The sequence below is a fragment of the Pogona vitticeps genome, chromosome 5, assembly GCF_051106095.1.
Source record: "Pogona vitticeps strain Pit_001003342236 chromosome 5, PviZW2.1, whole genome shotgun sequence".
NCBI classification, from domain to species: Eukaryota; Metazoa; Chordata; class Lepidosauria; order Squamata; family Agamidae; genus Pogona; species Pogona vitticeps.
The window spans coordinates 172289498-172302846 of record NC_135787.1 but is presented as its reverse complement, the minus strand read 5'-3'; the positions used below and the strand labels follow the sequence as shown (position 1 = coordinate 172302846).

Below are 13349 nucleotides of genomic sequence, written 5' to 3'. Positions count from 1 at the left end.
AGCCTCCGAAGGCAGCTCTTATTTCTTGAGGAAGACGAGCGAGGTGACCATTTTGAGGTTTCTAGGCCAGCCTTTCCTCGCCCCGGAGGGGAGAGGCAGAGCGGCGGCGCTCCCCTTCCACCTCCGCCCCTGCCCTTTCGGGAGTCTGGGCCGCTAAGCATCGGTGACGACGGCCACATCATCACCCCGGCCGGGGGCTCCGGGCCCAGCCCTCCAGCCCGCCCTCTTCCCTCTATCCCCCCCCCCCGCCTCCGCCGACTTTCGCCGCGCCTGCTCAGTGGGGGCGGAGGCGGCATTTCTTCTCCCCGGAGGAGCTGTCACTCGCGCCTCGGCGGCGGCCGCCCGGCAGGTTCCTTCCTGTGTCAGGGAGCGGGCGGGCGAGCGGCTGGAAGTACCCAACCCCGAGGATGGCGAGCCGCGGCTGCGGGAGGCTGGTGCCCGCCCCGCCGTCGCCATTGCCCAGGTAAGGAGCGGGAAGGAAGCCGGAGGGGGAAAGGAGGGGGGCGGGAAGGAGAGAGGGCTTTCCCCCCACGCGATGGGCAAGGGAATCCCCGCAGGAAAGCCAGTGGGTGGCGTTGCCCGGAGGGAAAGCCCGTCCCGTCCCGTCCCGTCCCACCCCCGGGCCCGGCTGATGAATCCTTCCTGCCCTCCATCCTCTCTCTCTCTCTGGCCGAGGTGGCCACCTTCCCTCCCCACTCCGCCTACCTTATAAAAAAAAAACATTAGAAACCACTGGGTAATAGTTTCTCCTGCACCCCATACAGCATCTCTCTTCCTTCCTTTCTCTCCCCATCCCTTGCAAGTTAATTAATTGCCCCCTTCTCTAGGCAATCGGCAATATTTATTTGCTTGCCATTTCTAGCCCGCCCCAAACCTCAGGACTTGGGGTGCCTGAAAGCAAGCCAACACAAGCCAACAAACAAACCCACCCTCAATCACCTACATGTAGCATTATTACTCTGTTGATGCTCTTCCCGTGCCAGTCGCTATGCGTTTTCTTTTTCATTTTGTGCTTAATTCACATTTTGTGCCCTCATTTAGAATACATTCTGTACTTCAGCATGTATGTTACAATTGTTAGTATTATGCCAAACCACTTTATGATTGTATTGATTGATTGATTGATGCAATTTATATACCTATCCACTTAGTGGCAGGCCACTACTCTGGCGGGTGAGCACAGAAAAGAAAGCATAAAACCTCAATCCAGTAAAAATTAATCACACAATACAAGAAACAAAAGAGAACATTGACATAAAAGGGAGCCCTCTGATCAATACAAAATAAATACAAATGCAAGAGTAGGCAATACCTTTATAGACCACTAAAAAAAAATCATCATACAGTACACAAGCTTTTGTGGATCAAGACCACTTTGTCAGGCTTCTACCATGATGAAGAACATAAAGTCCAAAAGTTCATGGCAAGACGGATCTTGCCAGGAACGTTACTCTTAGATGTAAAGTCCAAAAGTTCTTGGTAGGATGGATTTCGCCAGGCACGTCTTTCTTCGACATAAATCAGGAAAGATTCAGGCATCATTTGAGTTGTTATCTAAAAGTTTCAGCTGAGGCAGCTGTGCGCTGGATCTCACACTCCAGTTCTTCGAACGAAGAGGCACAGGCCATGTAGACACGTACCTTCCCATTTGGCCTTCTGTTTCTCCATGCAAAGACCACATAACAGCGACTTCCTGATATATGTGGGTACTAAAATCATTACCTCAGGGCTGGTATGTTTTTAAAAACTTCTTTGTTGAGTTCCACCTCTCAAAGTTTTCTAAAAGTACAGAGGGAAGCGGCTGGGCACACCTCCAGTAGGAGAGGATTCCAGAGTGATGGGGCCACCACAGATGTATTCATGATGTACAGTATTATCATTTTTTGAAATCATACCTAGAAGGGTGTTGCTGAAGAATGAACTGGTGATGTAAACTTGGCTAATTGTGGGGGGAAATGCAAATGCAAAAAAATGAAATCCTTTTGCTGTTTATTTCCATGAAAGAGTTGTTTAACACCTACTGTTTCAACTGCTAAGAATTATTGGTTTCTTTGACTTTCATATATTTTCCAGGCATTAGCAAATACCCATTCCTTAACTGTGCATTTCTACAGTAAAATACATCACTTTTGCCACCCATGGACACTTGAAATATATTAGAATACAACAGAATGATAATGCATGTAGCTGTAGAGAACTCTTTTCAGTATAGCATTTCTAATTTTTACCACCCTGTACTCTTGAAGAATTATTATTTATAGAATTGCTAATGCTTGGAAAATTCATGAAAGTAAAAGAAACAAATAATTTGGCAGTTGCTTATATGAAACAGTAGGCATTAAACAACTCATTCAAAACAGAAGTAAACCATGCAGCATGGAGGAAAGGTCAGAAAACAGCAGAAACAAGCAGCATGACAATATCCATTAATGTTTGTTTTCACTTTTCATTTGTAGGCTAAAAAACTGTGGATAAACATCTACATAATGAAGTTAATATGCGTACTTAGTGTACATATAGCTGTGTATCAAGGATGCCAAACTGTTTGGAATGCAGAACTCTCATCCAGCAGGTGTTCAAGAATCATGCCTATATTTATTTTGAAATCTAGTTGAATATCTCCACAAAATTCCCAGTTTAGATAGTAGAGTTTGAAAATGTGTGTTTTTCCCAGCATGTGGGGGAAATGGGTATGTTGTCTGATGCTACGTGTTGTCTATTTTTAATGTTCCTCACGACAGTATGAGATGGAGAAACTTTACTGAGGTTGATTTCTGAAAAGCTTGTGTTGAAATGAAGCAGACATACAAACAGTTGCCGATGTTTAACTTTAAAAGCCACAAGCTAAAAAGAAAAAACACCTAACTGTAAAAACTCACACAGAGAGGACATAGGTTGTTAGAACATTCATTTTTATTGTTCTGTACACTGCTGGAAATTGTGTGTTTGTCATGTGAGAAATGACAGTTGGTACATTAATCACATTGATGCAGCTAGATCATGAGCGATCCCAATATATTTTGTGTATGCATCATCAGTGTGCACATTCTGAATGGCATTAACTGCATTACACAACACTGTTGGAACTGTCCAAGGAGAAGACCATAAGAAGATGGAAAGGAGGCAGGTCATAGAATGTTTTTACTCTATGACCAAGGCAGCTAAAATGATCTTATGCTGGATAACATATTAATGGTCTTGATAGCTCTCATCTAAATTAAATATTTCTATTTCCATGCAGCTGTGAGTATGTCCAGTACTTTTTTTTGCCATGGCTGAGCCATGGAACCACTTTATTCTGAAAGTGGAAAGCCCCCCAGTTATTACAATAGACAAGGCACGCGGCAGAAAAATTGGACAGAATCTGCAGTGGCTCCTGTCAGAGCACATAATGCCAAGCCCTGCTGCAGTTCAAAATGATGCCCAATTCAATTCTTTTCTGCTTTGGATTTTACAGATATATTGCAAATACAAGCAATGTAGGACTGCCCCTTCCCTTCACCAGTTGTCTGCCTGTTCCTTCTCCACTCATCTGTTTGCCACCCCCTTGCTTCTTCCTTGGTCGCTGTTGTCACTTTGATTTATTATTATTTTGTTATTATTATATTTATTTTTATGCATTATTTTGTACTCAGTGTTGTCTTATATGTTCCTCATATCTTCCTTTGTAAGCTGCCTAGAGTAGCAGTTTGCCACTAGATGAGCAGGATATAAGTCCACTAAAGAATAATAGTAATAGTTTAAGGACTGTTTTTTTCATATACTGTACCTCCCCCAGTGAATTTCCATGTCTGAGCAGGGATTTGAACGCAGGTCTTCTGAGTTCTAGTTTGTCACTCTGTCTGCTATGGTTTACTGGTTTTCAAATATAGGATGCCACTATGTTTATGTCAGTTCAAAGTATTTTCTGTTGCAGAACTACAACTAATAAATACCTAAACTCTTTTAACATGTTATTTATCTAAGCTTGAAAGTATGTTTTCTGATTTATCTAAATGTGATAATATCTTTATAATTTTTTGTATGTTGTGATTACAACATACAGTTACATTTGATCTTTCCTGTGAGCAGTCTAAAGATAATGGTTCATAGGAAAGATGATTAGTTTAAAAAAAAAAAATCACAGATGTCAAGCTAGCTTTCAAACTTCATCATCACACTGGGCAGCTCAGATGTTGGGGTAGTGGAGAACAAGGCAAAGGTTCTTCTCCAGTGAATATTGTTTGCATTTCCACAAATCTCAAGTTCTTTCCACCCTTGCTGTATGTTGCTGTTGGGGCTTTGTAAGAATAAGCACTTGGAGGATTTTACTTTTAATATATATGATTTTATGGTTTCTAATCAATATCATTTGAATATATTAAAATAAGGTGTGTCTCATTCCTGTGCATGTGCATCTTGAACATTCAGTAAATCAGATTAGATACTGAACTTTGAGACAAATAATTACCTTGTGCTGAGTTACTGTGAGCCAATAACTTTAGAAATGAGCTAGCTATAAAATATGCAGACATGCACACTTCATCAGGTTACATAATTTATATATTGGAGGACAAGTTTACTTATATAGAGGAGTAGATGTTCAGTGCTGTTCCATTTATGGATTATTAATAGAACATCTATGGCTGAATCTCAAATAGATATGCTTTTTAAATTCTCTTATGTAAACATAAATTAGCAGTACAAGATTGTATAGAATTGTATTAACCAACTCCGTCTAGACATTAGGCAAAATTACTGCCAAGACAACACTTCACTGTGGTTTGCTGTAATGTCTGAACTAAAAACCATCATTAGGTATCAACTGACAACCTAGACACTATTACTTAAAGTACTGTAGGTATGCAAAGTATACTTTGTGCTAATGTTTTTTTGTGATGTCTGATTTTACAAACTATAGCTATGGTTGTTGCATTTGCACCAAATAAATGGGAGAACTGAGAAGACAGAAGATGAAAGCAAACTGATAGCACAATTTGAGGAACAGATTGGAAATGAAAATAGACAATAAAACCCACGCAAAACCATGATATGTTTCTACATTTGGAAGCTCAATTTGTAATTTGGTTTCTAAACCATGGTTCAGTGTGACATTGTACCTGATCCATTTGTCTTCAGGAGAAGGTTTGCTCCAACTCAACCGTAGCTATTACACAGATCTATTGAGTTTTCAGTGGAGTTTTATAATACAAAAATGTGGGGCAGAGATCATGTGACCAGTGCCTGTACAGACCTTTGAATTATGTTCAGATGTTGGCCTAGAGGCATGGGCCCATCTATCCTAAAATTTCCCACAGTTGAGTTTTTGAGCTAACATTGTGGCTAGCACATGGTGGTATGGTAGATGAATACGTAAAAGAAAAAACTGTAAACAAGAAGAACCAGAGTTACAACAAACTGAAACAATGTTACACAGATGATTTGTATGATTACTTACCTCCTCTTAACATTTGAGCAAGTAATTCTGCTGAAAAATTGCCTTAACAGATTTCCCACAAGGTTTTTGTAATAGTGCACACATGTAGAAACCTTTATGCCCCATACTAAACAGTTATTTGCTGATTTTGCAAGTGTGAGAACAGGCTGGCCATCTCTGGCTAGGCAAAACAGTTAAGGTCTTTAAAGCATGACTTATATTTAATGAGGACAATGTAATTATTGCTAATCCAATTTGGCTTTAGAAAGAGGAAAGAATTAACAGGCTGTGTTAGTCACATAATCCAAGTTATGGCCAGTGTGAAATAATTTGAACTACTGTTCAAATATAGACTCAGAAAAGATTTGCAGTGTATGTTTTTTTTAAAACAAAGCCATGAAACTCCCTTAATTTATGGGTTTGGTACAACTGACTCCATTTGCTAAAAACGATGAGGTTTAAAGTGATTTTTAACTGTATAACCATAATTATTTAATAGGTTGGGATTTTTTTCAAACCCAAAAGACAGACTTTTTTGGCATTTACACAACATTCCAACGAACAGGTTTTCAAAGTGGTTCTGTGAGTTCACAGCCTCTTCCAGAATTCACCAATATATCTTGTATGGAAGTAAATGTAGACAGATTCTCTGCAGAATACTGTGCTCTGGAGAGATTTTTAAAATATTGTTTAAATAGGCATGGATTTTACAAAAAAATTAAAGGATTTCAGCTTCAGTTACGAAATCAATATGAAAAGTTACAATGCTTAACTTGCAAAATCCTGCTGAGTTTTTGATTCACTAGTTTTTCAAATTTTTAAGTGAGAAAATATCAATAGTCATATGGCAGCAATGCATTACATTCTTTAAAGATACACCCAGATCTGCATTCTTGTCAAATTCCATTACGCTTGATATTGACATGTATCTTAATGAAAGAATTCATATGGGAAATAGACACCTTTTCCTGCTACTAAAACAATGTCTCATTTCTCTTACTATGATTCAAATGATGCATCCTACCACCCAATATGGAAACCATGATCTTTTGTGGTTTACCTGGTTGTTATTGCAGCATTAAAGGGGCAAGAAAATGAACAACATGTTGTCTTGGTACCATTAGACTGCCCTGGTATTCAAAGCCAACCCTTTCAGCCTAGGAGACTGTTATTAAGCCTATCCAGACTGCCTGAGTTGGGAGAAAATTTGGGGGTAACCAAAAACCCTATTGTTTTCTGTCTCTCATAATAACATACTTGTGTCTCTAATCTACATTTCCCCTCCCCTCTATAACTGTAATGGCTGCTCCCTGTTTCTCTTCACCTGCTCTGTCTCTTTTGATAAAACATCCCTTCCAGCAACACCAACAAGGACAGGCAACTGGGTAACATATAAGAACTGTTCTCTTCCCCTCTGCCAAGCAGAGTCCCTGCCCTCACTGTCACACAAAGCAATAAGTGATTCATATTGAATATGTTGCACGCGCGTCCCACCAAAGTGGTCCATTGTTTAGGAAAAGGGACAGGTGGGGTAAAAGAGAGAGATGAGAGCTTGCTTGGAGGGCACACCTGGAGGAAACAGGGAGATAGTAAATGAGTCCATCAGTGTGCCAATTGCATAAAAGCATGCAACCAGCAATAAAGAACTGCTGGATCGCTCAGTGCTTTAGGCATCTGGCTGTGGAGCCAAAGGTTGGGAGTTCAGTTCCCCACTGTGCCTCCTTGACAGGGGCTGGACTCAATGATCCATAGGGTCCCTTCCAGCTCTGCAGTTCTAAGATGATGATGATTAAAAAGAAAGGTGCACTGTTTGGATGGGTATTGCAATTTTACTCACAGTGTTAGGTGACAGAAGATTGTGTGGTGAAATGGACTAAGAAGGCAATTCAGATTCTTTTACTTTCTGTGTGTCATTGTGTGCTCAGACAGTGCTGTATCAGGGCTGACAGCATTACTAGCTGCTGCTGTGTTGCTTATGAGCATTGGGTTTTAACAGTGAGCGAATGGGATTCTTAAGCTACAGTATGTCCTTTTGTGTATAATCAGTGGCCAAAGGATTAGACTGTGAAGCTTTGATCTTAAATGTATTTGTTTAGGATTATATTAGTGAATTATGAACATATATGTCTATCAGATATTACGTGGCTTGGGTAAGGAAATTATTTCAACATGCATTAAAATACATAGCTTAAAAAATAACTTAAATTCAAAAATTCCTTCATCCACAGAACTGTTCAACTGCGCTTCAGCATGAATAATTTTAATGGGCCAGGCTGTTCTTTCACATTATTATTTATGGCAAATATGTCTAAGATATGTAACTAAACCTCAATGTGTGGTGTTCTTTGTAACTCAGTTCATTCAGAAAACATTTAAGGATAATTTCAATCATGCCATTCACTTATGCATCTTAACACTAGTGTTTTAACTTTTCCCAAAATTAATTTACACTGTTAGCGCTGGCCAGTATCCAGATGAGTAATTCTACCTGTGCAGTGGGAGTTGTCACCAGCCAAATCACTTTGGATTTCAAGGTGGGTGCAACTTGTATGCAACAATATATGGTTGCATCCACCCTGAAATCAATGGAAATCTGCCATGGTTGGTGACTTTACTCCTGTTGCACAGGCAGAGCTGTGCAACAGGATACTGCCCACTGTTTTTATTTCTTCTATGGCCAGTATCCTATTGCCTAATGGCAGAACAGAAGGGTAGTTGCAAGGTTGCCATTGCACAACCAGTTATAGCACAGACCTTGTAACCAGTGTGAAAACGGTTATACATCAAGATCCAGTTTAAGTGGGACAGTCCTTAGATTAGTCTTTCCAGTTTGCATTAAATAATTTATAAGTATTCCTGAGTTCTTATACAGGGTGAAAGGTGTGGTAGAAGTTTAACAAACAGATAAATACGATTCAGGAAAAAGGATATTGACCTACGTGTTTTAAGAAGCCAAGTTTTAAGTAGAGCTTTCTTTGATCCAGCTTAAAATGGCTATTATTATGCATCACTTTACTGATCAAAACCTGATACAGCGGTGCCTCGACTTACGAATGTCTTGACTTGAGATCAATTCAAGTTACGAGCAGCTCTGGCTGCAAAATTTTGCTTGACTTGTGACCGGAGCTTTGAGTTACGACTGGAAAAAAGGCGGGGGAACAGGCAGGGAATTTAAACTGCTGATTCACATTGTCTCGTATGTTGTGTCCTCAAGGAAAATAATGTGAATTTGGCCATCCAAATTCTGATGCTTTTCCCACATAATTTGCCAATGTAGTTCCCCCCCCGCCCCAAGGCCCATAGGCTCCAGGAAAAAAACTGAAAATAAGTAAAATTACATAAGAAAAGAAAAATGAGAACTAGTAAAAGGAAGTGAGTTCTTCTCTTGAGGTGCAGTTTCTTTTTGATTTAGTGATGCTCCCAATTGCCTTGCTTTTTCATTAGCATCTTTACCCATGAAATTAAATTCAGTTCAATAGTGGTAGATGGAAAATTAGAAGGAAATGTACCTTGTACCCCCTTTTTTTTAACTGAGCAGAAACAACACTTTTTTGTCTTAGGGGAAATAACACAATCCTGCAAATATTATCATGATTTGCTCTGGGCATGTAGCCACTGAAAGCATTCAGCTTTGTCTCTTCTCCATATTGTTCTGCTTAACTTGGCCAAGGTCTTGACAGCAGAGGAACCCTTCAGCCTTCATTAAACTCATTCTGTGATCCAAGGATCCAGACTAAAAATGATCGTAAGCTTCCACTTCCAACAGGAAATTGTCTGTTATTCCATTTATGAATCAACAACAACAAAAAGCCCTGTTCCATTCAATTTCATAGTTTTGCAAGCCTTGTTGCCGGTACCCCAGAGCCCCAAAATATAATGTGTAACAGGGCTTAATACTTTAACAGTGACAACAGTACCACAACAATAGAAAAGAGTATAGCAAAGAAAATTGTCATTCTGCCAGATAGCCCAGTAGCACCTTTCATCATCCATTGATCATTATCACTTGTGACAGTTTACCTGCATTGCCAATATATGGATGGTATTAATAAGCAAGTTACAATGGCAGGAAAGACTAGGATAATATGATTTCAGATCACACACCCTCTCACAAATGGCATAAACATGCCACTAGAAAGCACTTACGTTGCCTCCTTCCAGATGTATGCCAAATGTCACAGCTCACTGGGTTAGTGGAAGCAGTTGTGCTGAGAGCCAGAAACTCTTAAGGTTTCTTCAGACTGGGGTTAAGTATAAGCATAAACAGTTGTAAAGTAATCTTTGTAACAGGGACAGATTTTGATGAAACTTTTCTAGATTCAGGAATATCACATGTTATTTAGTCCCATACATACTTGGAGTATATGTACCCCTGCTGGCTTTTCCATACTGCTGCTGGTTTGCTATAATGGACTACAGAATTAGTTCTCCTTTGTATTTGCAGGAGGGAAACAAAGGGAGCCATTAATTTTAGTGGATGTAAAATTTACATCAGTTACTCTGCCATCTCCATTCAGAAGGGAATCAGGGTCATGCCTAGAAAGGATAGAGTTTAAACATCTTAGTTGTTGTTATTGTTAGGTCCTGTCTTAACAGCCTAACAGGGTTTCCAAGGTAAGTGGGATAATTAAGGGGTGGTTTTACAAGTTCCACTCCCCCAGTTAGTTTCCATGACTGAGTGGGGATTCGAACCATGTTCTCCAGAGTCATTGTCCATCACTCTACCCACTACACTACACTAGGAACCCTGAACCTCTGTGCTAACCCCCAAATCTACAACAGAATAATCATATCAATAAACCGTAACAAGCTATACCTATAGAAGGGATTTAGTGGCAACTGAACTTAAGCATACAATTATCCTATTAGTGTAATGGTACCCCCCCAAAAAAAGTCATTTCAAAATACTTTTACAATGTTTTTCAGATCCAAACTTTGTTGTGGGATGACTCAAGATGGAAACTTATCGAAAAGAAAATTGTCTACATAACAGACAACCTAGCTGAAAGAGCAAACATATCAGATCGAAGATTTGATGCAGCTGCAAAACCTCTTCTTTGGGATCTAAAGTAATTGTCAGAACAAAATTTCTGAAACAGCATGACTAATTGCAAAGGAAGATCTGTCAGTAAGAAAATAAATGAGAAAGCCTGTCACAGAGAAGGGTTGGTGAATTGGACCATAAATCTGAATACCATTCAGTCTGACAAGTTCTTGAACCTGCTGTTGAGTATGGTCCCAATTGTTTATCACAAGAACCAGGAAGAGAGGCACAAGAAAGTGAACAGTGTCTGGCAAGATGGATTACAACCATCAGCACATAATTTCAGTGTTAGGACTGACCAGCACATTGATTATCATCCGTTTTCAGAATCAGCTTTTCATCATGGCAGTAATGGACATAATTCATCAAGCTGTAGTCCAAAGTATGATAACTTTACAAGCTATAATTATTCAGATCGAATAGACTCGTCAGAAACGGATGCTATGCTGCAGGACAACAATGCATCTAGTGATGTTGACGAAGATATTGTTGTGGAAGGGACCAGAAAACAACCCAAAGAATCTAGTAGCGTTATGGCGCTGCAGATACTTGTTCCATTTTTGCTCGCAGGATTTGGAACAGTATCAGCCGGGATGGTTCTAGATATTGTTCAGGTTTGTATTTGCCTCATACAGGTTTCATTGTATATGTTCTGATTCTTTCTTTGCACTTAATTGTAACATTTAGTATCATTTTCTAAATTAAGGCTGAAGAGTAGAGACCAAGGACAGAATCCTGCGGGAGACATCCATTTATGTAAGCACAGTTGCAGAAGTAATTTCTGTTCTTTTCCAGCTGGCCATGGTGCAGTTGATTGCACAATCAGCGGATGACAGGGCATGCAGTAGACTGCCCAGAATATAGTACAGTTTGCTTGTACAATTGCCCTTGTATAATTGTGTGAGCCCACAAAATTCTGTCCTGAAAAATTATGTAATACATAGAGTACAGAAAGTTAGAGTACTTTGGCCATGTAAGGAGAGGTGAAAACTATAGTTTGTTCTGCTGATCATCCATTGTAAAATAAGAGGGAAGGAGCGCAGGAGGGAGAAGAGTTTGTGGGTTGGAAAGCCTTAAATATTGGTTTGGATGCAGCGCAGCATCAGCCTTCAGTCAGAATAATCAATGAGAAATAGTCTGCATGCCAAATTAACTTCCATTTTAGCAGCTGTTGCTACTTTGCTGTGTAACCCATTCAGCTGAAGTGAAAATAGTAAACGAACCCCTTACTACATGCATAATTTAACCTCTGTTTGTATTCCACTATGCAATTTGGATTTTTACCAAAGTCTCTGTCTTCACCTATTTTATTTCTGTCAAAAAGCTCCCAAACCTCCCAACCTCCAGAGTGTGAGATGAAAGATTGCAGTAGGTACAGTATGTTATATGGGAGTTTAATAAACATAGCACATCCATTTTAGAATGCTCTTTTTAAGTTGCCTGTGTCTCCCTGGCGTAGCCCAAGGAAGGAAGGTCCTCTGTAATGGTGGAGCAGGCACTCCAAAGGCAACAAAAGGAGCAAGACTCTTATTTTTTTCCCAAGTACTATCCTATGTAAGAGCAGATCAGCTTTTCATTTAGTGGATGACAGTAACAGCCCTTGGATGACACTAACAGACCATACAGTGGGGTCTTGACTTGAGAACTTAATCCGTATTGGAAAGCGGTTCTCAAGTCAAAAAGTTCTCAGGTCAAATCTGCATTTCCCATAGGAATGCATTGAAAACCATTTGATCGGTATCTGCTCCTTTCCGTCCATAGAAACCAATGGGAAGCTGCTATTCCGCCTTTGACCACTAGAGGGGGATATTTTTTTCTTTTTTTCTTAGGTCAAGAAAGGTTCAGGGAAGGCAGGGAAAATACAGTCCAGGCAGTACAGTACCAGGCAGTCCGAAGACTGTCTCCCAATCCACTCTCTAAACGCTGGGAGGAGTGAGGAAGCAGACAGGCACCCTTTTCACTGGCCAACAGTTAACTATAAGTTCAAATTTTGCACTTTCCCTGCCTCCCACGTGGTTTTTTTCAGTTCTTAACTCAAATCTAAGTATGTAAGTCAAGTCAATATTTTCCTATGAGAGCGGTTCTTAAGTCAAAATGTTCTTAACTCAAGTCGTTCTTAAGTCAAGACCCCACTGTACAGATAAAAATTAATATTTGCAAATCAAAAGGGGCCTCCTTGGATTCAGTGGTTTTTAAAACTTGCATTTGTTTATTTGTTTGCCATAATGGCAGGCCAGCAGAGCCTTGCCATCATGAGATGTCACATATTATGAATGATCTCTCTTTCAAGTTACAAACTGGTGCATTGCCTGGGAAGGGTTAGTGGCATGAGACAGCTAGTCAGTGATGACGATGCTACCTCAGAAGTATAGGCTGAGGAGGCTCATTCAGACCTTTCAGTTAGTGCCCTGAGAAAAGCTTTATTTGTTCTTTTCTGGCATGATTGGAGCAGATCCCAAGAAAACCGGAGAACCTTCATGGTTTTGATTAGCTTAGGCATCTGTTTTAAGTGCATCATGCAGGAGAAGGTTATGTTTCTTTGCTGCCAATGTAATTCAAAAGATATTTGCACATTTTTTTTACTTCAGCTGTGATGAAGGATGGAACCCAGAATTTATATTCTGTCTTTTTGTGGTTTTTTAAAAATTACTTTTTTTCCATATACGGTATATATAAGTAGTAAGAACATGCCTTTTTAAATAAATCAAGCCTACTGCTTTAGCTAATCTGAATGCAAACTAGATTCTTCTAGTGGGAGGAAAGTCTTAAGAGCTTGGGTTTTTTGTTGTTATTTATTTATTTTTAATTTTTGCAGGAACAGGTGATACCTGTATTGGACCATTAAGACAATGAAACAAAAACAATAACAAAAGCAAAAAATAAAACAGG

General features: G+C 39.8%; 1 protein-coding gene across 1 annotated transcript in view; it reads left to right on the top strand.

The window, feature by feature from the left end:
- The first annotated feature begins 348 nt into the window (after positions 1 to 348).
- SLC41A2 (solute carrier family 41 member 2) overlaps positions 349 to 13349 on the top strand; it is a 69771-nt gene continuing 56770 nt past the window's right edge. Inside the window, exons 1-2 of the mRNA XM_020804420.3 lie at positions 349 to 463; positions 10343 to 11074. Coding sequence (XP_020660079.2) covers positions 10517 to 11074 — 558 coding nt within the window. The 5' untranslated portion in view covers positions 349 to 463; positions 10343 to 10516. The remainder of the gene's footprint in view (positions 464 to 10342; positions 11075 to 13349) is intronic.